This window comes from Saimiri boliviensis, chromosome 2 (genome assembly GCF_048565385.1).
Source record: "Saimiri boliviensis isolate mSaiBol1 chromosome 2, mSaiBol1.pri, whole genome shotgun sequence".
Lineage (NCBI taxonomy): Eukaryota > Metazoa > Chordata > Mammalia > Primates > Cebidae > Saimiri > Saimiri boliviensis.
Window position 1 is genome coordinate 117,137,335 of NC_133450.1, and position 26,925 is coordinate 117,164,259.

Below are 26,925 nucleotides of genomic sequence, written 5' to 3' on the forward strand. Positions count from 1 at the left end.
TGCCTTGCAGCAGTTCCTTGGCATGGTGGAAAGCGTGTGCACGTGTCCCCGCACGAGCTTGGGTGTGCGTGTATGTGTGCGTGTGTGTCTTCTTGTCCAGGCAACCCCTGGTGTACATGGGTGTGCAGGGAGGGTGACAGATGAAAACTAGACTCCCTATATTCAGTATTGAAAGAGTCAAACGCCTCTTGCTTTTCTGTATACCGATTTGTTCTTTGACTATATGGGGTCTTTTTTTATTATTATTATTACAACAGAAGGCAAAGAAAAAGAGAACAGCAACTTCGGGGTCATGCTCTAGTGTTTGGGCAGATGGAAGGGAGCTGCTTTGCCTTGGGGCAGGGTGGTTGTAATGAAGTGGCCTGTCAGTCTGTAAATAGTGAGGGTCATCTCTTCCATGTGATGGAGGGTATCGCATTGCAGTGAAAATGGAAATGTCAATAAAATTAATCTGCCAGCTCTTTGCTGTGGCTTTTCTGCTTCTCTGGTCAAAGAAGGTTGAAGGCTTTTTTTGGCAAGAAAGGAAAAGCACAGGTACAGGGAAGCCCACAGAGCAGACCCAGAAGTTAGAAGGCAAGTGGCCCAGTGGGCAGGATGGCTGTGCTGTAGCACAGTCCGAGAGGAGGGAGCAGGGCTGGGAATGAGCTGCTGGGTCTCTCATATTCCTTGGGAAGCTACAGAGCGTCCAGCTCAGGCTACGTTGAGCACAGAGTTTATTGTTTTAGGCTTTCTTGGACAAGGTTTTTACTTAGCATGGGATTTATGGCATTTACTGCTAATGAATGTCTATTCTTAAATTACAAAAACCCCCATCTCAGTGCAATTCCCAGATGTCCTTCCAGGACCCTGGCTTCTTAAACACCAGCAGGGAGCATAAACTCTCTACTTCTCTGTTTTCCTCTTTCGTGTGGCTCCAGGCTAATGATGTGCAAGGAAAACACAGCCATCTATAAAGCCCCAGTGCTGTCCCCGTATTCTTCATTTATTTTGCATTTGATTATGCCACAAGTCGGATCTTGTTTCTTTCCTTTTTTTAAAGTTATTAGTTCAAATATTAATGTAGGGATATGGCATATATTGCTGCTCTTGATTGATGCCTTCCCAAAAACAGGAAGACGTGCTCGTATGAATTTTAAGAAAGTAGGGGTCCTGCAATGCCTTGCCAGAAGAGTTTTTCAGATACATAATTTAGATGCCCTGCAGGCAGGCTTTCAAGGCATTTTTGCCGGAGGGCAAGAAAAAATAACTATGACTGTTAAAAGTAAATGATTTTTGCTAATGCACAATTAATGCTGGAGAAAAGCACAGAAGAGAAAGATGTTGATAGAAACTTCTGATTAAGTGAGCACCCTACCTTGATGTGTATCTTTTTTTTTTTTTCCATGATAATGATCAGTGGTGCAGAGAGCTAAAAGTTTTCATGTCATGCAAATGCCGAGTGCAGGGTCATAGGAGAAGTGCGCAAATGTGCGTGCTTAGGAGGTGACAGCTCTAGGAGGGGCTGAGCAGGCAGTGCGTTATGTGCAATGAACAGTGACACAGTTACTGTCACCTATGCAGACAGCCTAGAATATATAGACTACAGAACATTTAACTTGATTACCCTATAGTATGTGTTCACTCTGGGAATGGGGATGCGTTTCCACCCAGTGGGTTTTCTGATGGCGGTTTTCCCACATTGGATTCCATAATTGACAAAGAGCTACTGCACTGTGTCAAGTGCACAATTATAATTGAATTAATGATATGGGCAAGTGTGAGACACACAAAATTAACATTTGAAGAGGCCTGGTTTAATTCTGTCTTTTACATATTTGTGTCTCCAATTATACTTTAATGAAAGAGAATATACCCGCTTAATGGATTTCTTTCAACAAGCTTAGCTGAGCTCATCATTAGCTGCACTTGTTGGCACCCTTGCGATGTTTTCTCTAATGTATTTTTATTTCTTTCTACTAGGGGATGGTTTAGACAACAGTGTAGCTTCACCTGGTACAGGTGATGATGATGATCCGGATAAGGACAAAAAACGCCAGAAGAAAAGAGGCATTTTCCCCAAAGTAGCAACAAATATCATGAGAGCATGGCTCTTCCAGCATCTCACAGTAAGTCAAGATGAAAGAGAAAAAAAACAGTTTTTGTTTTGCTAGCAAGTTGTACGGTTTCATACAGATTGTTTTTTAAATTAAGGTGCCTATTTTCTTATTCTTGAAATCTGATGACTAACAGGGCAGTCGAGGGTTTGTTTTTTTTTTTTTTTTTTTAATCAACTATTACCATCCAAAGAGCACCCTCTAGAAAGTAGCAGGTTTTGGTTTTAAGAAGCCAGGAATGGACTTTATTCAAAATGGTCTAAGACCCTGAACTACAGATATAAGTAAATTTGTTATTTATGCTAAAAGGTATGAGAGCAACTTTGGGTAACACAACAGCAACCAAGGGAAATGGCTGTAAGGAGCTCACGAATCCATAAACTTTGCTGATTACAAAGCCATCTCCTCTAGGAGGCAAAAAAAAAAAAAAAAAAAAAAAAAAAAAAAAAAAAGCACCTTGCCACATGCATGTCCAGGCTAACAGTATCAGGTGCAGCTTTAATTGTTGAAGCAGTTTGCAAATGTGTCATGTATTTATATGACAAATTCAGAAGGGTTATAGGTGCTATAATGCCTTTGTTTGCAAGGTGGACATTAAAGATTCTTGTTTTAGCTGTTCAAGTTCATTATCTTAAATGCTAACCCTGTTGGTTTTACTATGTGCAACATTTTAAAAGTAACAATTTATCTTCCTGTTTGCAATCCTTGTATGTGTGGATACATACTGTTGACTCTAAGACTCTCATGACCAAAAAAAAATTACAATATACTTTTACAGAGAAACTAGGCATGCTCATATTTTACTGTTCATTTGGAAATTCTGGGAAACCAGTAAAAATTTCAGAGGATGCTTCTTGCTATAATATTGTTTTCAGGCCATTCTATTTAGGCTAATACTTAAAAACAGAGTAGCACATTGGAAGCTGAAGGTCTTCTTTGATTATCCAACTTGTACGTTGCTGTGCTGAATGACATTAGTTACAGTGTCATGGGTCCAGGACAAGGTTCCACTTTTATTTATGGTGGTGGCTGCTGAGCTGCTCTTCCTGCAGAGCTACAAAGGGCAAGGGGTGGAGCGGTGGTGGGGAGGGCAAAGTGATAGATTCACATTCCTAAATCGGCCATTTTGATGTAAGGACATTAGTAGCAAACTAAGGTGTATTGATCCGGCCTGTGGTGTCAGGATTAGCTGGGAGAACCATCGGGGCTGCCCTGGTAGTGGTTATTCTTGCCTTGCAGCTATGGCCATTTCAAAGGTCAGGGCCCTGCACTGACTCGGCTCAGAGGAATTAGACAGAACATGCGGTCTCTGGGCTGATTACTTAACCAAAGACAAAATAATGAGTCCTAAGCAAATACTGACTAATTGAAAGGGCTGTAAATCCATTACATATTGGTCAGGGATAATCAGGAGTATTTAATCACTTTTATCTATTCAGGAGCACTGAAGCTGCAACAGCAAAGCCCTGAACCTTGCCATGTGGTTATTATTCTCATCATTATCAAAATTACTTCACAGCTGTTCTTTGCTACATCACCTCAGCTGGAGATTTACTAACCTGTAAAATGTTTTTAATTTGGAAGTCGAGTGAGTGTGAGGGGAGGGGTTTCTCAGTTTTAAATGAAGGTTGGTTTGGTTAGAGTAGCAACTAAGAAAGGCGGCGTAGCTGCGGATGGCAGGCCAGCTGCCTTCTCCTGACCAGCTCACCTGGTTGGTTTCCTCGCTCTGTCTTCCTTCATGCTTGGTCTTTCTTGGTGGAAAATAAAGACTTCAGCAGCTGCTCTCCACGCAAACAGCTACATGTGTTTTCAACCTCTCTGTCATCAAATCCAATGTCAGAGAACAGTAGAACCTTAGAGAATGCAGCTGCTACATTTACAGATGAGGAAGCAGAGATCCAGAAAGGGAACTGACTAGCTGAAGGACAAGCTGAGGCAGGGACCCAACCCTTCCAAGTCCCCAACTTCGTGATTTTTCCACATTACGATGGCTTTGCCAAAAATGATGATCGCCTTTAACAGTTGCATAGAAATCTCACAGTCTTCACCATCAGTATGATCAGAGTCACAAGGGAGAAACGTGGAGAAGCCAGGTGCTATTTTCTTTCCTTGTTTTGAAAGCTGCCTGCTACCCCAACCTTTCCAAATAGAGAACGCCTTACACCTGTAGTCTGTGAGTTGAATCTCAGGTGGGAGTGTCAGGAGCCCTTAACGCCTTACCTCCCACCCAGCTGCCCAGGACGGCACCCAGCATGCACCGTGGCCACAGGCTGAGAATTGTGGGTGGCCAGTTATTTCTGGGTGCGTGTTGTAACTGCTGTGCTACGAACCAATGGTAAGAGCTTGTACTCATCTCGAGAGTGCTTCCATGTAGCTGAATGTATGCAAGGCTTTGTACAACTACAGTTTTTAATGAATGCCTGTCCTCCGCGTGGGGAGAGAGGACTCAAAGAGCCTATGCTCGGGGAGTTGGGGAGTCTGCATTTCACACTCTGTGATGCTCTCTACTGGCTGAACCTCAGTGAAGTCCGTTCCGTTCCCTGGACCTTCTGTTTCCCTGTTTTTCAAATGAGAGGGACGCGTTGCAGGATGGATAAGCTCCTTTCCCATGCTCCTAAGTTCCGGTTCTGCTCAAGGACATTTAGTCAGAGCAATGCCCTGTCCCAGCCTCACGGGTCGTTCTTTCCACTTTTTCCCCCTTTCTCTTTGCTTTTGCTTTTCCCTAAGTGCTTTCTTTCTCTCCTGACCTTCTTCACAACATGCCCCTTTCATTACTTCTCCCACTGGCTTTGTCTCCCATCTTTCTCTCTGCGCCGCTCCCCTGCCTTTTCGGCACCTCCCTTGTAGCTTAAGGAAATTCCCTGCTTGCTCTTTGAAAATGTTTTCCTTCTTCATCCACACTTCACCCCACTGCAGAGAAGAGGTTCAGTAACTTTGATGAGGATGGTCCTGTAACACTTTTACTTTCCAGTCTTTAATGAGCTGAAAGATTTACTCAGCTATAATTCTGAGCTCAGAAACCAAGAATAGAGACCCCTAACTAGCGACATGTTAATTTAGATTTCTTTTCTTACATGCACTAACAGGCATGAGGAAGTCCTTGGAACTAGAGATGCCCCACTATATTTTTCTGTCATTTAATTAATTTCAACTTTCAAAGTGAAATGTTGGCTCTGGCTCACTGAAAATAGATGTAGTCTAAATTATTATTTCATGTAAATTTCTTTACAAGTGCATGATTCAATGTGCATTCCTCCATTATTAGTCTCTTTAACATGATTTGAAACTGGTTTGTTCCCTTTTGTGCAGTGTGACCTGTTCTTGTATTACAATAATCCCCGATGTACCCTTTTTTCTTTCTTTTTTTAAAAAAGAAGCTAATTGAATTATCTCATTATTTTAATTTGTTAAGCAAATGTATTTTGCATCCCAGGATGTGTTCTTAAAGAAGGGGGCTGCTAAGGCTTTGCCCCCTGAATGGGCCATTGGCCCATTTTGACATTCATGCATTCATTAACTAGCAGAACATAAAAGAACTCTGGTTGTATTTTTTTTTTTTTTTCCAAACACCCAACCAGCGTGGAGCAACTTTTCCCAATAAGCCACAGGGGTCTTTCTACATATGTTCTCAACTGCAAGCTATTGTCACCTATTCTGAATACCTCAAAAGGCCCAGAGGTGGAAAAAAACCTGCCTCAACAAAGACCAACTGTAGCAATTGTTAAGTCTTAGTCTCAATATGACAAAAATCATTCACCCTCAGTTTTCTTGGGAGAACAAGTTCCGCTAGGACTGTAACAGTTAAAAGAATCTCTCAAATTCCTATGCACCACCAACTTTAGGGGAAAAGGTAACAAACTTGCATTAATTGATTACACCGAGGCAAATATTTAAACAAAGTCCAAAGTGGTGTTTAGGAAATCAGGTTATTTGATAAACAGTTTCCATAGTCAGAATTAAGCACTTTGAATTTGCTTAATCTGGTGCTAAATATTAATAATTAGCCTCCTCAAGTTTTTAGTTTCTAACTACCCATTTTCAAAATGGCCCTTAGAAAAATCCCCTCTTTAAAAACTCACAGAAAATTTTAACAAAATAAATCTATCTATACATATTTTTAGAAAATCCACTAGGGAAAACGTTGTGTATACCGTTACCTTCTTCCATTGGTTGATGGTTCTGCCTAACTCCTCAAGCTAAGAAATCCAGTGAAGATTGAAGAATCTCTTGGAAATGGGTGTGCCTTTGCTGGAAAGTACTCAGTGGCAACACAAACAAACAGACAAAAACTTAGGGAACTCCTACAGAAGTACATTCCTTTTGCAAACACATGGAGATTATGTTATCATAAAAGTAACCCTGCCATTAGAACTGTTTTTATTTGACTTCAAAGCTGAAGAAAGCAGCAGCAAACAATAATACGCAGGCTGACAGTTTATTCATAACCCTGAAAAACTCCTCCACGCCAAGAAGCCCTTAGTGTGCTCAATTAGGCCCTCGGGCACCTCCACTTGCCACCTTCAAGAGCTCCTCCACTCGTGCTACAAATAATATATTTGATCATGGAATAGAAACAGGAAGTGCTCACACACAAAGCCACCACTTGCTCATACCAGTTTCTGGCTAAAGGTCTTCGTATTTGAAAACATAGGGTTAAAGCTCACACTTAGGAGATGTGGGACTTCTTTCAAAGATGTGTTACAATACCAGAAGCAAGTTTTATATTTAAAAGCGATATAAGCTGAGGTGGGAGGATCTCTTGGGGCCCAGAGTTTGATACCAACCCGGGCAACATAATGAGATCCCATCTTTACAGAACAATAAAAATTTAGCTGGTGTGGTCTCACACATGCCTGTGGTCCCTACTACTCAGAAGGCGAAAATGGGAGGATTATTTGAGCCCAGGAATTTGAGGCTGCAGTGAGCTAGGATGGAACCACTGCCCTCCAGCCTAAGCGACAGAATGAAATACTATCTCAAAAAAAAAAAAAAAAAAGTGATAAAATACTATGTATGCCGCCATCCTGAAACTGCAGATTCTAAAGCCTCTGCCTTTTGTTCATGACAAAAAGGTTTGTCCCCTCTTCACATCTTCAGGGACTGGGGAGAGGAATGAAGCCCACCTCTCAGGTGTTTACTCATTTTACTGCTTGCCTCTTAGAATCTGTCTTATGGGATTGTATAAAGGACTGGGTTTGGTAATAAAAATGTGTTTTAAAAGATACCATCCTACAGAGACAGTGCACCCAAGTTATGAGTAAACACAGTTCCATGTTATGTTAGAGGAACCTGCCTCTCTTCTCCAGTGAGTTCATCAAGACCAAGTGACAGCAAACTTAGTAATGTTAAATTTGTTATTATGATGTCCTCTCTCTCTCTCTCTCTCTCCCCCTCTCTCCCTCTCTCCCTCTCTCCCTCTCTCCTCTCTCCTCTCTCTCTCTCCTCTCTCTCTCTCTCTCTCTCTCTCTCTCTCCCTCCCTCCCTCCCTCCCTCCCTCTCTCTCTCATGGGAAGAGAGAGAGAGGGAGAAAGAGAAACAGAGAGACTTAGACTGTTTTGCCCTTTGACTAGTTTTTATCTTGTGCAGACCCAGATGGCTTCCTTCTTAAATGAGGCAGTCCGGTGTTGAGGTTAAGAGCAGAGGGCCTGGAATCTGCAGCACAGTAGATTTTTGATCTTGAGCCATTACCCTCTCTGAGGCTCATTTTTCATATCTGTAGAATAAGAATAATTCTGGTTCCATCTAGTAGGGTTATTTCAAGGATTAAATGAAATAATATAAACTACTCAGCCCTGTGACTGGTTCTTATAATAAGTACGTAATGTTAAGTAACTATAATTCTCACTTTAATCTAGTTAAATGGGGGCAGGGGGCTTTGACCAACGGGCCTGGGCATCCAAAGTTACTAGATTTGTTCCTGGGATTGTGGAGATAGAGAGACCGGGTTTTGCCAAACAAATCCCAAATATGGCTGGTGCAGTGGCTTACGCTTGTAATCCCAACACTTTGGGAGGCTGAGGTGGGAGAAATACCTGAAGCTCAGGAGTTTTGAGACCAGCCTGGGCAACATAGCAAGACATCATCTCTACAATCTTTTTTTTTTAATTGGCTGGGCACGGTGGTGCATGCCTGTGATCCTGGCTGCTTGGAAGGATGAGGTGGTAGGATCACTTGAGCCCAGGAGTTAAAGGTTTCATGGAGCCATGATCATGGCACTGTATTCCAGGCTGGGTGACAAAGTGAGACCCTGTCTCAAAAAAAAAAAAAAAGAAAGAAAGAAAGAAAAACCAGGCTGGGGGCAGTGGCTGACACCTGTAATCCTAGCACTTTGGGAGGCCCAGGCGGGTAAAATTGCTTGAGGCCAGCAGTTAAGACCAGCTTGAGCAACATAATGAAACCTCATCTCTACTAAAAATGCAAAAAGCCAGACATGTTGGCACACGCCTGTAGTCCCAGCTACTGGGGAGGCTGAGGCACAAGAATTACTTGAGCCCCAGAGGCAGAGGTTGCAAGAGTGGAGATTGTGCCACTGCACTCCAGCCTGGAAAAAAAAAAAAATGCAATATCCTTCAGTAGGAGACAAATACCCCTCAGCAGGAGAGAGAACATGGTCTACATTCTGCCTTCTGAAAGCCATATTAACATTCGGTGGCTGCTTGTTGATGCTAGGTGATAGCATCAGAGAGTCCTGGTGTCAGTGAAAGCCAGTGTCCTAGTGAGCCTTCAGGGATGGGGTGGATGGTGGAGAAGCAAAGGTCTATGGAGTAGTTCAGAATGTCTCCAATGGTGCAACTTTCAGGACAGAATGCTCTCTTTTGCCATTTGTCTTCCAGGTTATAAACAGAATATAGAGTTACTATCTTCCTTAGAGTATGAAAATCTGGGCTCTCTGCAAGACAGAATTTTATAGTTTTTATTATTTTTTATTGGTTGATTGATTGATTGATTGTAGAGATGGTATCTCACTATGTTGCCCAGGCTGGTCTTGAACTCCCGACCTCAAGTGATCTTCCTACCTCAGCCTCCCAGAGTGCTGGGGTTATAGGTGCCAGCCACTCCACTTGGCCATGATAATGGCTTTTTAAAAAGGGGTCACCAACTGTGAACTTACAAGCCTTAAGTGCAAACTCCGTGATATTCAACCTCTCTGAACCTATTTCTTACCATCAAAATGAGAAAAGTCAGTGATCTGTCCTACTTAGCTGATTGAGTTGCTGTGTGGCTCCAGTGAGGTAGTCAGTTTGTGAAATGTGATGGGCTGCACAAACATCAGGTATTCTGGCCTTCTGGTTGTGTGCTTGGCTTTCCAGCTGCTTGAGGCATCTCAGATCTTATGTAGTCACCAAGAGTTAGAGAGAGCGAGCTACCCACCTTGTTCATCCTCTAGCCCCGTTTTCTCCGCTTGTCCATTTCCACAAATGTATCCCTGGAGACACTGTGATAATTTCTATCATTAGACATCTTTTAAGATATCTTGAATGGTTAATTGAATCAGTATTTCACGGACATGAGTTATTTCTGCTTGGAAATTAGTGCCTTCGTGATTCTGAGACGGTCTACATAATACAAATAGCTATGAGCCAAATTAATATCAAATAGGAAATGTTGACCTTAGTTATACAGTAAGAGATGGTTTTTCTCATGTTCAGAGATGCCACTGTTTGCATGCATGCAAGTGAGGCTCATGAGAAATATTTTTGTGGAAATGCACATGCAGAATACACAGCTGAAAACACTCGCAGAGACAGCTTCCCACAAACATGCAGCATAGTTGGGCCACCCCTAGCCTTAGCCTTTGCATTGTTTTCCTGCTTGCCAGGAGAACACATCTGTGAATTATTTGAATGGAATCTTATACTAGAGATTGTATGAACTGGTGTCATCTCTGTTTAATTTCAGGAAATGATGTCACAATGCATTAAATAACAATGCTGGGTGATTTATTTTCCTGTAGACATGCTGTCCTAAGCATTCCTCTTCTTTTGCAGTGTTTCCAATTAAGTGTAAGCTTGAGTGTTCTTCTTATTTCATAATGATTTTGAGGGGTGGGGATGGGAGTTGGGGGTGGGCAGAAGGGTAATTTCAGAGGTTGCTGAGGTTCAGAGTTAATGGCACATCCATCATGTCCTTATTGGGATGGGAGGGTGCTGCCTGTTGGGGCTGTGATCACCAGTGGCAACCTACAATATCACTAGTTTTAAAGAATGTCTAAAAACGAAAGCCTGAGTGTTCTGATGCTAGCTGTCCAAAGGGCCACCAGATAATTTTAATAGTGACCTGCATACTGAGCTTCTGCCTTTATCAAAGTTTCTCTGCACTCCCTTCTTCGGTAAAGAATAGAGGACTTAAGTCAATTCTGTGTGCCATCTGTTGTCGTTTTTACAATTTCTCAAATTAAAGAGACAGGCCAAAAATTTAATGTTGTGTTGAATCCTAGAAGCTCCTCTAGAAGAGAGAAAATTGCGCCTGAATTTACTTTGTCTCTCTTGAGGGGGAAACAATTGCCTATTGCTATGTCATAACCTTTTGCTTGTAGTCCCAACTTGGTGTTTTGAATTGGATTTTGAGGGCTTCTGCATGGAAAGACTAATGTGTTTGGGATTCAGCAGCCTTTGTTCACATGGTTCTGAGTGACACTGAGGTAAAGTCACTGGTACAGTGGTGGTGCAATGGCTTTTCATGGGGTAATGAAATGCATAGTCTCCTCAATGCAAAAGCATTTTAGGATATGTCAAGACATTTCAAAGTACATCAGACAATCCTGTTTCAAAAGAGGTTCACCTGAGATAGACTGAGAAACTTACCTCCCAGATTATGAGCTACTAACTGACAGACACATTTTAAAAATAGATAATTGATAGGCAGAACACAAGAGTTTTTAGGACAGCAAAACTACTCTGGATGATACTATAATAGTGGATACGTGGCATTATACATTTGTCCAAACCCATAGAATGTACACAGCACCAAGAGTGACCTCTAATGGAAACTATGGACTCTGGGTGATTATGATGTGTCAATGTAGGTTCATCATTGTAACAAATGTAGTACATGTGGGGGCCCAGGGATTTATGGAAAATCTCTGTACCTTCCTCTCAGTTTTGCTGTATACCTAAAACTGATCTAATAAATATAGTCTACTTAAAAAAAAAAGGGAATTGAATGAAAAGATTGAAGAATGAAAGGCTTATTAAATTACCGTCAAAAAGAAACCAAAATAGTTATTAGCTCAAAGTTTAGCACCTAATTTCATAAAATATCACTCAAAGTGTAATTGTTTAAAAATATGTTAAAGAATTCAAGGAGATGGGAAATTGAGGACCCTTGAATAAAGGAATATAGAAGGCATGTGCATATTAAATATTCAGCTATTTAAAAACTCCAGAAAGAGAGTGCCATTAAATGCTATTTAGTGAAATCCCTGAATATTCATTCAGATCATAGGGAAAATTTCCATTTCTTCATTCCACATGACCACAGATTGCAAGTATATTCCATGGAGAAGTGGAGTGATTGGGAATTACAGGCTAAGTTGACTGGGTTATGAGAATACTGACTGTCTCTCAGCTTTGCTGCAGGACAGGGTCAGAAGATGACCTTAACGTTCAAGACTGATTTCAATTATAGAGAGTGTTACTGCACAGATTTCAGAAGACTCCTGGAAATGTCCTGCCTTCTCCAGGCTGCACTCTGTTTGTGCAATTTGGAACAGATTATAAAGTGTAAAGATGATATCCAGCCCCATTTCTCCGGTTAAGAAATAGTGACTTGGGTAGGAAGCATTAGGTGGGTTGAATGGAATTTGCCTTACTACATTTATGTGCTGTGTGCCACTTTCTAAATTGATTGGCAGCAGTTGTTTACAGTATGCAGAATAATCACTGGCACCCTTTAAAGGTGTATTATCCTCTTAAAACATAATAGTAATGCCATTTTCATGCTTTTACATTTGCTATTCATATTCTGAACTGCCAAATCCCAAATCTGCCAGAACTAATTTAAGTTGTTTTTATCTAATAGTGGATAAGTTGTCAAGTCACAATATAATGGCAGATAATTTTTCTTAAACTATAGTTTTACTTCTTGGTTATAATAGGTAACATGAATATTTGTTGAATCTGACTTGATTGTCCACACAAAAAGAATTACAACTCAAGAGATATTGTCATGGGATGCTGCGATGACAAGAAATGAAGAGAATGTTATTATCTAGTTATTCTGAGCATTATAGAAAATTAACATGGGCCACTAATTAGTTCTCTTCCAGCCACCACTCTTCCCCCCAACCCCCCGCCAAATTTGCTGATACCCGATTTGCCTGACATAGCCAGCCAGTTAATGAAGATCTCCTCTTGTTAATCCCTGCATCAAATCTTGCTGCTGCTGTTAAATACTTCTGTTATCACATTATAATATAACTGTCTAGATTTTATTTTACTTTTTGCATCTATCTCCTGCAATCACAAACATTCCAGAATTAATTTTGTCTTGGAAGTATTTTTTAATTCTATAATAATTTAGAAAAGTATATTCCCATGAGTCAGGCCACATGACAATTGGGAAATGGCTTTTTCCTTATCCGGAATACATGGTGTGATCCCATCGTATGCTGACAAAAAACAACCCAAGTGTACTGGGGTGGTGCTACACTAGTCTTTGAAAAAGAAAAAGGCGTTTATCAATAGAAAAGATGAATGCTGGATTATTCCCTGTAGGTTTGGTGAAACGTTGGAACTCTCTGTAAAGCAACCTGATTTTTTTCCCCATGGTGAAAAGTTACAGGTTCCATTTCAGTGTTTCAGGATACCTGCAGGCAGCTCATGGGTTGCTATGCTTGTTTTAAACCCTTCCTCACAGTCAATGTTTTAAAAACGTAGTAGGAGAGCATGGGAACATGGGGTCATTAATAGTCAATTACAGGCTCAGTTTTTGTGTTAGTTTCTGGGAATCTATAAACTTAGAACTGTGTAGCAAAATCTCATGGATTACCTGATGGTACTTTGATAAAAACCCCTCTTAGAGCTTAGTACTGCAGGTTTTATGTTTTCTAGTAAAACACCTAAGTGTACTTAAATATGATCATGTAAAAAGGCATTAGTTTTGGGGGGTTTTTTTTGTTTTTTGTTTTTTGTTTTTGAGACGGAGTTTCGCTCTTGTTACCCAGGCTGGAGTGCAATGGCACGATCTCGGCTCACCGCAACCTCCGCCTCCTGGGTTCAAGCAATTCTCCTGCCTCAGCCTCCTGAGTAGCTGGATTACAGGCAAGCACCACCATGCCCAGCTAATTTTTTGTATTTTTAGTAGAGAAGGGGTTTCACCATGTTGACCAGGATGGTCTCGATCTCTTGACCTCGTGATCCACCCGCCTCGGCCTCCCAAAGTGCTGGGATTACAGGCTTGAGCCACCGCACCCGGCCCGGCATTAGTTTTTAATATGACCTTTGTTGCCAGTCTGGAAATCCTCTAAAATTTTTGAATATTTTCTTTTCATTTCTTTTTCGTTTTTTCTCTCTTTTTTTTTTTTTTTTTTTTTTTTTTTTTTTTTTGCAGAGCAAGTTTGACAGAAAAATGATTTAATGCTCTTTGGTCCTATGTTCTTGTACCCTTTTGTCCATGACTATTCCAGATACCCCCATGCTTATTTAAAATGTGTATACAATCAGTTACATAAAAAGAGGTATGCTTAAAATTGCATGACTCTATGGTTGGAGAAGACACTAGATATGTCTGTAAATCATTTTTGAAACTGCAACTTTCCTACCTTTAGATAGTGAGGATAATCTGTTAACTCTTTGTGCTGATAAAAACAAACATTTCAGGGCGTGGTGAAAGAAATCTCTACCATTAAAAGGTTATATACCTGAAGCAGTGGAGTTAGGACCAAACTGAAGACTTGACCAGTGTCATAGTCTTAGCACAGCCTTTTGCTCTCTGTATTATTTTGGGCAAGTTATTTAATTTATCCGAGTGCTCATTTTCTCACATTGTTTTGAGCATTAGCTAAGATTAGAAATAGCCTTTGAAAAGGACAAAATACTGTGCAAGTGTAAAATGGTGTCTATTCATATTTTCATATAATCCATTGAAATAGTTTGCTCTGTCTTAGCTCCATGAAACCTGAACTTGGATGTGGGTGAAACACTCTTCAAAGACAAGCATTGCACTTGTTTCTTTTACCCTAAGTCTGGAATGGGAATCAAATCCTACCATGTACAAGGAGAAAGGCAAAAGACCTGACAGAGCATTCATATGTGGCAGCATGAGTCAAAGTAACTTTTGAAATTTGTATACTCAAACTTAAGAGAAAGAATTGGGGCCGGGCGCGGTGGCTCATGCCTGTAATCCCAGCACTTTGGGAGGCCGAGGCGGGTGGATCACGAGGTCAAGAGATCGAGACCATCCTGGTCTACATGGTGAAACCCCGTCTCTACTAAAAATACAAAAAATTAGCTGGGCATGGTGGTGCGTGCCTGTAATCCCAGCTACTCAGGAGGCTGAGGCAGGAGAACTGCCTGAACCCAGGAGGCGGAGGTTGCGGTGAGCCGAGATCGCACCATTGCACTCTAGCCTGGGTAACAAGAGCGAAACTCCGTCTCAAAAAACAAAAAACAAAAAAACAAAACAAAACAAAAAGAGAAAGAATTGGAAGACTACAAACTAAGTTCATAATAAACGTATTGTCACTTGTGTTATTACAGCTTTGGAACAAACTTGTTGGGAGTTTGGGTCTCCTCGTTCTTTGTCCCTAAACTCTTCATCTTGAGAATTAACTGGTCCATCAGCGTGCCATTTTTTATCCTGGTCAAGCTGGTGGCGAAGAATGGTTTTATGTCTCTAAATGGCAATCTCATAGGCCCAATCCAAGGAAGGTAAAGTCTCAGACTAGACACAGAATTGCCTCATTGCAGCAAGAGATGAGTGGGATTTTTTTTTCCCCCTGAAGACAGTTTCAATCTGGATGCTTAGTCAGGTTTGCTTTGATTCTAAGAGATTGCAGATGTTACAGCTCAGTTAGGCTGAAGCACAGAATACATATGGGAGAAGAGTGAGCAAAGATTCTAAAGGTATGTTGAGGACTTAGGTTTAGACCCATCAGCCAGACATTGAGGTGGGAGAACTTCTGTGGAAGTTGGAAATGGTGGCACTATGATTTGAGAGTTGGAGCTAATCTTTGCAGAAGTAATACTTGAAACCATGGCACTGAATAAAGGTTAAAAAAAGAGGCAGTGCAGAGAGAGCAAAGGGTTAGAATCCTTTTGAAAACTATATGTAAAGAGGTAAAGAAAGAAAGTCGTGAGCAGAGATAAAGGCATCAGACCAGTACGATCATAATCAGATCATGTGAAAAGGGAAGGAGTTTCAAAGTAGAGGAAGTGGACTCTGTAGAAAGATCAGGGGCAGTAGCTCACACCTGTAATCCCAGCACTCTGGGAGGCTGAGGCGGGTGGCTCACCTGAGGTCAGGAGTTTGAGAGCAGCCCGGCCAACAAGGTGAAACCCCTGTCTTCTACTAAAAAAACAAAAATTAGCTGGGTGCCGGTAATCCCAGCTAATCTTCATGCTGAGGCGGGAGAATTGCTTGAACCCTGGAGGTGGAGGTTGCAGTGAGCCAAGCACCACTGCACTCCAGCCTGGACAACAGAGCAAATCTTCGTCTCAAAACGAAAAAGAACTGAACAGAACAGGAGGCCAGTAAAGATGGGGGCCAAGGCATGCCTGGGAAGGTACAGAGAAACAGACACATGTGTAAAGATAGGAAGAAAGCTAAGGGAGTTCAGGAAAAAGCTTCTCTCCACTGATGAGTAGGAACTGTGGAGAGGGTGAAGGACGGTGAATTAGGAAGACACAGAAGCTCATCCTTGGAGCAAAGAGGACAGGCTGAATGGACTCTGTCCATATCATTTCATCCTTTCTCAGGCAGTGCTCAGAAGCGAAGAGCAAGAGAGGCTAAAGCAGACAGCAGGAAAAACCTAAGGCTGGTACCAACAAGGGGAGGAGAGGGAAGGTGTTAGAGCAGCTTTTGAAATGACAGACCAGTAAGTAATACTTCCAGTGAGATGGTCTTTCCTGGAACAGAAAAATAATCCTACAGTTCATGTGAATAAGAAAACAACTGAGAAAAATCAAGATATTTTTGGAAAAGAAAAATGAGCGAGTTCGTGCACTGGGAATTACTCAAATGTATTAGAAAGCTACATGATGTGGCATTGGCTAACACAGTAGGCACAGTGATCATCTGAATAAAATAAGAATTCACAAATCAACCCAAATATAGAAAGAAATTTACTAAATTTAAAGGCATCACTTGAAGTCAATTGAGATTAAAAAAATCAGTAGTCTTCATCAAAATATGTTATACATTTAAGAGTTTTTGAAGTAGATATGACTGTTTCTCTTTCCTTTGTTTAATGAAATGTTTTGAGAGTAAAAGCAAAGGAATTATAAAGAAAAATTGTGATAGATTAAATTATATACATACGAAAATTAAGAGCTTTTGAATAGCAAGAAAACACCATATACAAAATAAGGGAAAACATTAAGCTAGCAAAAATATGTAACATTAATAACAGACGAAGGATTAGTGTCCCTAATAAATAAAGCATTGTATAAATCTATTAAAAAAATGAAGTGAATAAAAAGTCAAAAGACGAATAGGTCTATTCACAAAAGCAGAAATACAAATGACTAGTAAGCATTTTAAAAATATTCAGTGTTGGCCTGGTGTGGTGACTCATGCCTGTAATCCCAGCACTTTGGGAGACTGAGGTGGGAAGATCTCTTCAGTTCAGGAGTTCAAGACCAGCCTGGGAAACATAGTGATACCCCATCTCTACAAAAAAATAAAAATAAATTAGCCGGGTGTGCTGGTGTGCACCGTTAGTTCCAGCTACTTGTGAGGCCAAAGTGGGAGGATCACTTGAACCCAGTGATCTGTGATCATACCACTGCACTCTGGGCTGAGTGGCAGAGTGAGACCTTGCCTCAAAAAAAAAAAAAAAAAAAAAAAAAAAGAGTTCAATGTTATTTGTAACCAAATAAATTTAAAAATTAACAATAAATAAACTTTTATTTGGTAGAAACTAAGAATGAAAAATTATGATGTCTGGCACTGTCCAGCGTAGAAGGAAATATCTAACTTAATAATGACTATAAAAATTAACATCGTGGCCGGGCGCGGTGGCTCAAGCCTGTAATCCTAGCACTTTGGGAGGCCGAGGCGGGTGGATCATGAGGTCAAGAGATGGAGACCATCCTGGTCAACGTGGTGAAACCCCATCTCTACTAAAAATACAAAACATTAGCTGGGCATGGTGGCGCGTGCCTGTAATCCCAGCTACTCAGGAGGCTGAGGCAGGAGAATTGCCTGAACCCAGGAGGCGGAGGTTGCGGTGAGCCGAGATCGCGCCATTGCACTCCAGCCTGGACAACAAGAGCGAAACTCCGTCTCAAAAAAAAAAAAAAAATTAACATTGTCTTTCTGGAATTTAAACTAGTAATATGTGTTTTAAAGAAAAGCAACTAAAAATGTTCTTATCCTTTGATCTAGTAATTTCATTTTTAGGAGTGTGTCATGAAAAAATAAAAGTACACAAAAATTATGCAAAACTGTGTATAAAGGTATTATTTACTATAATAAAAATTTGAAAATCACCTCTATTCCCATATGGCAGAGATATGGCTTGTCATAGAGTGTTATGGACTACTATGTAACCATTAAAAATTACTTTCAAAAATATTTTGAGGTAAGGGGAAATCTCTATGTTTTACTAGGCAAAGTAAAATAGTTAAGGCAGTATATATGATATAATTTTAATTTTGTTAGAGAAAATATATATGGATGTATGCATGGAACATATGAATGATTATCCTTGTGTAGGAAGATCTGGGTGACATTTTTACTTTTTGTATTAGAAATTTTCTATGTGTATTGCATTTATAATACGGGACAGTACATTTTACTTTAATAAAGAACCATGCTGGCTAAGTGGCAGAAATACAATGTGGTAACACACTGGAACACTGGAATCCCATTGAGGGGTTGCAAGTCCAGGTGCAGAATAAGAGAGAACAGAGAAACAGGGAAGGAGCATTTTGAGGTTTGTGGTCTTAGAGGAGCAACGTCTCTGTTTGATGAATTTTCTGCTGACAAGGTAGAGATGGATAACATTAGAAATGAGAGAGGCAAGACATTAGACAGGCTTTTGTCATACATATTGAAGCTTTCAAAAGTAGGGGCAAGCCACGGGGTGGAGACCAACTTTCCAGCATGTACAGATGTCATAGGGAAAAGTGGGAGTGGCTTAAACGTCAACATTCTTCTCTCAAAACTGGTGGAGAGGAAAGAAAGCAAATGCCTTGAACTTCATGAGAAAGGTGGCTGGACAGTCTTCGGGTAGGGGCTGGGAGCAGGAATAAGGGAAGACAGGGAAGAGAGAACAGACTAGCCTCTTGTCCTTGATTCCACAGGTATTGGTAAGGAGGAAAAAGGAATAATTTCAGTCTAAGAGTATATTAATACCTAGGGCTGCCATAACAAAATACCATAGCCTGGGTGGCTTAAACAACAGACATTTATTTTTTTCTCCCAGTTCTGGAGGCTGGAAAGTCCAGGAGCCAGGTGCCAGCAGGGTTGTTCTGGGTGAGGGCTCTCTCCTGGTTTGCAGACAGCCACCTTCTCCCTGTCCCTGCATAACCTTGCCTCTGACTTCATTTAACCTTAATTACCTCCTAAAAGCCCTATCTCCAAATAGTTATCATATGGGGGCTGGGGTTTCAACACACAACATTTGGGAAGACTTAATTCAGTTCAGAGCAGAGGGTTTTTAGGTTAACAATATTTTAGAACAAATGCAAGCTTTAAAAAAAAAATCAGGGTGATGGAATTAAACGTATGGAAAAGATCAAAGGTTTTTTGGATTTTTTTTTTTTTCCCCCATAACTCAGCCAATGAGGATGAGGGCAGAGAGGCAAGTTAATTTAGGATGTGGTGAGATTAAACAAAAAGACCAGAATGCCAAGAGTAATGCCATTAGAATCACAGGTCTTTGCTAGACCCAGGCAGTAATAAAGCTCTCTAAAATACGGTCTTATCTTGGGATACAGAACCTGAGATAAGGATCCCTCAAATGTTTCCTCAAAGCACCTGGATGGAGGCAGGAAAGAGGAGCAGAGAGGCTTGAGGAGGACTATTCAGTTGGCTAAAATAAGCCACAAATTGAGTTCTTATTTTGATTATGTGTAAGGTTTGTTTGATCTAGCTGCTTTTCCTTAGAGTTCAGTTTTACATATGCTTCGGCGCGCAACCAGCTTGTATATTTTCAGGATTTTTTTTCCCTCTCTTTCTTTTCCTTCTTCGGTTGGTTTTTAGATCAGGGACGGGAAGGACTGAGGGAAGCGAGGTCAGCAGACGAGACTCATTTCCCGGTTTGTCAGACTGTGCTCTTGACCCCTCCTCAGGACCTGTGATTAATACACGCTTTGTAGAGGAGACTTGGCAAACCCCGCTCTCCACAGGACCCGATTCATAATTCACAGCGAGCAGGAGGAGCAGGGTCTTTGTGGTGGCTTGTTGGCTCTTAGCTGCACAAAAAGCAAAGCCTTCTGACCTTCGCTGTTATCTAATCAGGAAGTAGACAGTGCTGGTGTGTAGCTGAGTCCTGGTACGGCTCTCTACAACTGTAAATTATGTTCGGGCTCCCCGGATCTGGGGCATGCCACACTTTACATTACTATTGTGTATCTTAAAATAAACAGCATCGCAAGCTGTTTATTTTGGTGTTACTATGTATGCAATTTTAAAACAGTGGTTACTTAAACAAATGTCTCTGTTCCCACAGCACTTGAAAGTCAGTGTTTGCTCCTGTGGTTTTGGATTTTGTCACTTCTGTTTGGATTCTATTTGAAATCCACACTGCAAGCAGTTGGAATGAACCTGGCAGCACCTAAGACCAGGGCCTGCTGTTGGCCCTGTGCTTCACTGTGAGCAGCCCTCTGCCTCTCCACACTGCGCTCTCCCTACCCTCTACAGGCCATATGCGTGTGCACAAACCAGATATTTTGCTTTCTCTTTGGGGCTCTAAATTTATCCCCATGAGTGATCCAGAGAGTCATTTACTTTAAGTTCCTGAATGCTTTGCAATTTAATTGAAGACGTGGTGTCATTGTGATTCTGTAACAAAATACTACTCCCAAATACTCATTGAAATTGTCATCTGTGCACTACAGATACAATGCATATTCCATTGATATAGCTTGGTGCAGATGAATGAGAAAGCATAGGGGTGGTAGACAAAAAGGATGTAAAAATAACAAAGTTTTGACGGTGACTTGCACTGTGACCTTCAGTCCTTATGCTTCTGTTACAGAAGGGGTGAAACAGAATGGCAGAAGGTCTGAGTGGCTCATGCAGTACTTGTGTTCAGGTTGACTTTGGTTTGATTCACAGGAGGCTAACTACTAGTGCTTTTTATTTGGATGAGTTCTCTAACATCTTTAACTGTCATCTGTAAAATGGGTAAGATTATCAGGGTGGGAGGGAGCTGAATAAAACAGAATATGGAAAACAGTCTATCCCACTTGAACAAGGTTGGTACTCAATAATTACTTTTTCTCTTCTCATTCCAATCCTTGCCCCATGACATAAATTATAGCTGTGGGTGGTCTGGGAATAGTCCTCTTGGCTTGAAGCTGGAGTTAATGTAGTGTGGGACCATCAGTGACCGACCTGGCCTGCTGGGTGATATTTGGGACTGTCATTACCCAGAGTATGTTTAACCATTAGCGATGGGGCCACAGCACTCCAGACTTCTCCATTCTATGGCCTGTTTTTAAGGAGAGAAGGAGAGGCTAAGTGGAAGTTTTGTGTGATGTGTTTCTTACCCCTGCCATTAGTGGAGATATCAAATTATAATCATTTTTCCATCTTGATGACATGAGTTTCTTCTATTGTACTAATAACATTATAAGGGATTTTTTTTTTATTGATTGGCTTGTTTATGAATGAATGGGTAAAAATCTACTTTGATTCTTAGATATTTCAAGAAGTCTAAGCCGGGCGCGGTAGCTCAAGCCTGTAATCCCAGCACTTTGGGAGGCCGAGGTGGGTGGATCATGAGGTCAAGAGATCGAGACCATCCTGGTCAGCATAGTGAAACCCCGTTTCTACTAAAAAAAAAAAAAAATACCAAAAATCAGCAGGGCATGGTGGCGCGTACCTGTAATCCCAGCTACTCAGGAGGCTGAGGCAGGAGAATTGCCTGAGCCCAGGAGGCGGAGGTTGCAGTGAGCCAAGATCACGCCATTGCACTCCAGCCTGGGTAACAAGAGCGAAACTCCGTCTCAAAAAAAAAAAAAAAAGTCTAAATTCTAGTAATAAAATTCATTGCCTTTAATAGTTTGACTCCAAATCAGCCTACACAAGTATAATTTTTGTTCTCATAGCTCAGTTGTGTAAATGAAATAATTTGTTTTGTATGTATAGATACTCTTTGCATTTTCACAAAAACAAACAGTACTTTGAAAGTTTTATATCATAAGCCTGATAGATTGAGGTTGCATAGTATAATAAATCTAAAACATTAATGAGATGATGTCGGTCTCATTGGCTAGATAGCCATAATTCCCCGTCTTCTGAAGCACCTGCCCAAGGTCCTATGCTGTGAAGACACATTCCTCAGATCATTTAGATGCAGGCAAGGTCCAGTGATGGTTTCTCATTGTTCTCTATGATTCCATGAAGACTAACGTGTAAAATATTTCGAGCATGTGGATTTTTTATTCCAAATATAAAGAAAATATGTAGTGATCATAGAGTGACCGAAACCTTGGCCGGAGCTTCAATGTTTTACGTTAGCTGAGCTGCCTTGTGTAAGTTTTGTAACTTTTTAACAGCCTCTATTTCTTATCTTTGTAAAGTAGGGATCATGATAATACTTCCTCCTTGGGTTGTTAGGATGGAGGAAGGAGATCACGATGGGCCAGGCATTCACCACACTGCCTGCCTTAAACACTGGGGGAGGTTAGTTCTCAATCACTGTGTTGGCCCTTTAAGGGGACAAATACTTTTCCATTTCCCTAATGATTTGAAAGGTAAAATAAATTCAGAATTTTTGATGTCGTTGGTTCACTTCTGTCCTAAACACCATAGAATCCCATATCTCTTGATGGATCACAAAAGAGGGTGTGAGGTCGGAATAAATGAAGGAATAAAAAGAGGACTCGCACTGTTGCTAGGTGATCTCCATTTTCACTCAGAGTCGGAGTGCATCCTGCCCTCCTTCCCTTCTGTGGTTGGTCTATCTCTTAGTTAGTGTTTTTTTCTTTTTTTAGTTTGCTTATTACCTTCCTAATTATGAGACATAATCAAATCAGTTTTTTTGTGTGAGACACGTTCTTGCTGTTGTTGCCCAGGCTGGAATGCAGTGGCACCATCATAGCTCACTGCATTTCTGGCCTCAAGCGATCTTCACGCCTCAGCCTTCCAAGTAGCTGGGACTACAGGTGTGCCCCACCATACCCAGATCATTTTAAAATTTTTTATTCTTAGTAGAGATAGGGTCTTGCTATGTTGGCCAGGCTGGTCTTGAATCCGTGGGCTCAAGCGGATCCTCTAACTTCAGCCTCCCAAAGTGCAGGATTTATACGGATGAGCCACCAACCCCCACCCACACACTGTATAGACGTTTATTCCTTCTCCACGATTACAGCCATTTCGTCTCCCTTACCACGTTCTCTTTGACTGTCTGGTTTGACTACATTTTCATTCTTTCTCACTTTTTTAACCTCCGATGTGTCACTTGTACCTGATGTTCAGATAATTGTATTATTTTCTATTGGTTTGTGTCATCAGAAACAGGTCAAAATTCTCATTACAAAGAGAGTGGAGGGGAATGTACTTTTTTGCCCCAATAAAATTAGATGGCATAGTGACAAGTGTGTGTTTGTTAAAAAGCAGTTAGCACAAATTAGAAATACTTCACAGCAGATGTGTTTTGTGAAAGGATATGCTAAAAAATTAAACAGAGAATACTTTCCGGTTATAATTTTAGAAAAATATTGTGCAATGAAGCAAATTTACAATTCACTTAAATCAACCTTTTTATAGAGAGTGTGCCTTCACGATACAATTTTGACAATTCTGCAATTTGTTTCAGTGTTTCATTGAGGGGGTGGAAATCCATCTGCTAGTTATTTTGGGGGACACCATTACATCAATAAAATGATTCCTAAGCTGTACACAGACTTCATTTTAAATTAATGTGTAGCTGTTTTAAGTATACGTGTCTTAGTTAAAGGCAAAAGTTCCTATTATATGCATAATAGTAGGAATTTCTTTTTTTCTTTCTGTCAAGCAATCCCAGTGTAGGCTGCTCTCTAAGAACTTCTTGGGCCCTGGGTTCTGGCAGACGTTTCTTATTCTTACTTTACTGATCCCTTTTCGAGCTGCTGGAGGGACGTTTTTTAAAGTTGCTACCGTTCATACAGTTGCTATTAATCACTGTCTGCCATGTTGTGACGCGGGTTTAATAACATCCCATTGAGTGGCTCTTGCACACTGGAGGCTTACCAACGGCACTGGCCTTTGATATTCGACTCACACCAGGAAAAAGAAAATGTAGAGTCAAAAAAAAAAAAAACAACCCTGCAAATAGAAAAAAGACCAAAAACTGGAGAAAACAGAGTGAAATCAAAAACAGATAGCTTTGTGTGTGCAGCTTAGTTTGCCACGGGAGCAGTGAAGCTATAAATCTCAGCAGTGTTGTTTGAAAACTGAACGTGAGCCTGCTAAATTTATCATTCATTCTTTGTTGTTTCAGGGAGGGGAAGAGCTGGCTGACTTGGCTAACTTTGGTTTTTGCCCCCTCCCTTCAATAACGTTTCATTTTTCTCCAAGTAAAATCAAAATGTGTTTTCTCCTGGATCAAAGAATACTGGGTGATTTTACCAATTGTTGGGGAAAGAAGCGGGTAAGGAGGACTGACTTGGAGTCATGCATGTGTTGTGGGAGTGTGTGATTTCTTCCACTTCATCAATGTGGGGACAGGATGGTTTTCTTTCATTACAGAAAGAAAGGATATACACGTCTCCTACTATAGACTTTAAAAATCCACATGGAGAATTTAAAAGCATGGAGAAAGTTCACCGCCATGAGTAAATCTAGAGCCTCGTGAAGCTGCAAAACTCCCTCCTTTTGTTTGTGCTGGTACTCTATGTTGCACTGCACAGGGGGAAAAAAAAAAAGGTAGAAAGCAAGCCTGCTACAGATGTGACTAGCTATGAATATTCATGAGTGCCATTGCTCCTCCTTTCCTAGAGCATCCAGGCCTTTCTGATCTTCCTCTTGCACAGCTCCCAGATGCTCCCCCTGCCTCCCACCCCACACTTCCCGCACCTCAAATCTGCCCTCCCTGACCAACCCTGGAACAGGACTGCAGTTTATTTCGATGACAGCCTGGCATGATACAGTGATCAGCAGTGGCCTTAGAAGTGTGTGTGTGTGTGTGTGTGTGTGTGTGTGTGTGTGTGTCTGTTTGTGTGAATATACTCCTGCATCAAAACAAAAGGGGGAAAAGAAAAAAAATGTAATTATCGACAGTTTTATGAATTCAACTCCCCTTAATGTTCATTATTTAAACCAGCAGCAATTACAAGTTCAAAGGGGTTTAGAGGGCCAGCAACCCGCATAATCACTGCCAAATTAAGCGGGGCTCATTCGTCACAGGAGAGTACACCCTGAGCAGTGAATCATGCATGCCGTGACAGGCTCTGATTTACATAAAGCAGAAATCTGTGCCCTCTGGGGCTGCGCGTTACTTCCTCTCAGTAGCCCTGTGATACGTGAATTTTCTTTTGGTGTTAGGAAGCTGATACTATCTCCGATATGGCATAGCATTCCACTAAATATTGACAATAGCTTTTCACTTTAGTGTATCCTTGAGCTCAAGTCACATGTTGGGCCACAGTGTCAGTGCAATTCTGATTCTGGGAAAGAAAAGATTTTGATTCCTCTGAAGTTTCTGAATTAAGTACTTTTATGATTAAAAAGAATGAGAGTTTAGGTGGCACAGTGTGTTTCCTTTTATCCCAATCTATTCAGGTCTGTAGTTAAAAATCTATGACGCTGATAAGGAGGAAAACAAAAAACACCTCAGACCTATGACCTAAGTACCCGAAGGGAGTGATCTATTGAGGAATGCCCCCTGAGGCCCTTTCCTGTTTGGCATTTAGAGAACTTTTGAGTGTTACCTAGTGACAGTTGGAGATGGTAATTGAAGTAACCTGTGCTCTGAAGTTGGGCTTTGTGTTACCAAACTGCAGAGGACTTCTGATCAGATGGTCCAGGAAACCTGCTTGCGTGCACTCATCAGCCATTGAATTCTCTTGCATCTAAATAATAAAAATTCCAGAATTAAGTTCAAATCAAAATGCATTTGGTTTAGGATGATTGCGTAAGACACCAAAACAGCGTGCGTAGATTTTTATCTCCCAATCTTAGGTGTTCTCTCTTGTCTCTTTAGGCAAACCTTGGCACTGTTTTATCAGTTGTTTTCTGTCTTTTGGAGAGACCTCGGTTTTCCATTTGCGGCTCCATCATCTTGGGGTTTTGATGTCATTTCCCCACGCAATCCTTCTCTTTTCTCAGATATAGCGTTGCATCCACACTTAGGATTGTAAGTGATTGGGTTTTGAGAATTTGTTTGTCAATTTGGGAGATAATCTACCTTTAGTTCTTTTTATTTTATTTTTAATTTTTGGCTTACTTTGAAGTCAGACAAAGGTCTTGTGGTTTTGTGTCTTGTAACTGGGTCTACACTTCACGTCTATCAAAGCAGTGGGTTTAAGAAGTTCTTTGTAATAGATCACAGTAGTTTGTGAAGCTGTGACAAAATGGACCCAAGGCACCCTTAAAAAGGCTTCCTGACGTTCTGGTATTGGTAGCCTTCTACCACCACCACTCAAAGCCTCCAGGAATTTTACCTTGCCATTAAGTCTGTAGATAATTTGTTTCCCTGGGTTCTTGCCTGTATCTTCCTCCCTGAAATTCTTCACTAAGTGGAGATTTTAGATACTCAAGTGTGAAGTTACAGGAATGTTGTCTCTAGTGTCACAAGTGTACTGTAAGGTGGCCTGTTTATACTGGAAAGACAGGTGAGCCAGGAATCCCAGTCTCCGGTTAGTTGAGGTAAGAAGCCAGGTTAAATGGGCAAGTCATTTCCTCTCCAAGCTTCAGTTTCCTCAGTTGTAAAATGGGATAGTCCTTTCTTTCTTGCCTAACCCAGAAGTTGTTATAAGGAGTGGTAGTTGTTAATTTTATTTCGTTGCCAAACCTCTGAATTCATCAAGCTGTTTGAGTTCCTCCTAAAGTTACTTACTTACTTTCTTTCTTTTTTTCTTTCTTTCTTTTCTTTTCTTTCTTCTTTCCTTCTTTCTTTCTTTCTTTTCTTTCTTTCTTCTTTCTTTCTTTCTTTCGACAGGTTTTGCTCTTGTTGCCCAGGCTGGAGTGCAATGGTGTGACCTCAGCTCACTGCAGCCTCCACCTTTTGGGTTCAAGCAATTCTCCTGCCTCAGTCTCTGGAGTAGCTGGGATTACAGGCTCCTGCCACCATACCCAGCTAATTTTTTTGGTATTTTTAGTAGAGATGGAGTTTCACCATGTCGGCCAGGCTAGTCTTGAACTCCTGATGGCAGGTGATCCACCTGCCTTGGCCTCCTAAAGTGCTGGGATTACAGGCAGGAGCCACAGTGCCTGGCCCTAAAATCATCTTTATTTCTCTCTTCTCTTCTGCTCTTCTATGTTTCTCAGAAGTAAGATGCTTTCTCTCGTTTCTTCAGGC

The 26,925-nt window shown here is 41.1% G+C and overlaps 1 protein-coding gene across 6 annotated transcripts in view; it reads left to right on the forward strand.

The window, feature by feature from the left end:
- MEIS2 (Meis homeobox 2) overlaps positions 1-26,925 on the forward strand; it is a 213,306-nt gene that overhangs the window by 63,681 nt on the left and 122,700 nt on the right. For all 6 annotated transcript variants that reach the window (XM_074394115.1, XM_003935738.4, XM_003935741.4 and 3 more), the window contains one exon: positions 1,960-2,105. In XM_074394115.1, coding sequence (XP_074250216.1) covers positions 1,960-2,105 — 146 coding nt within the window. The remainder of the gene's footprint in view (positions 1-1,959; positions 2,106-26,925) is intronic.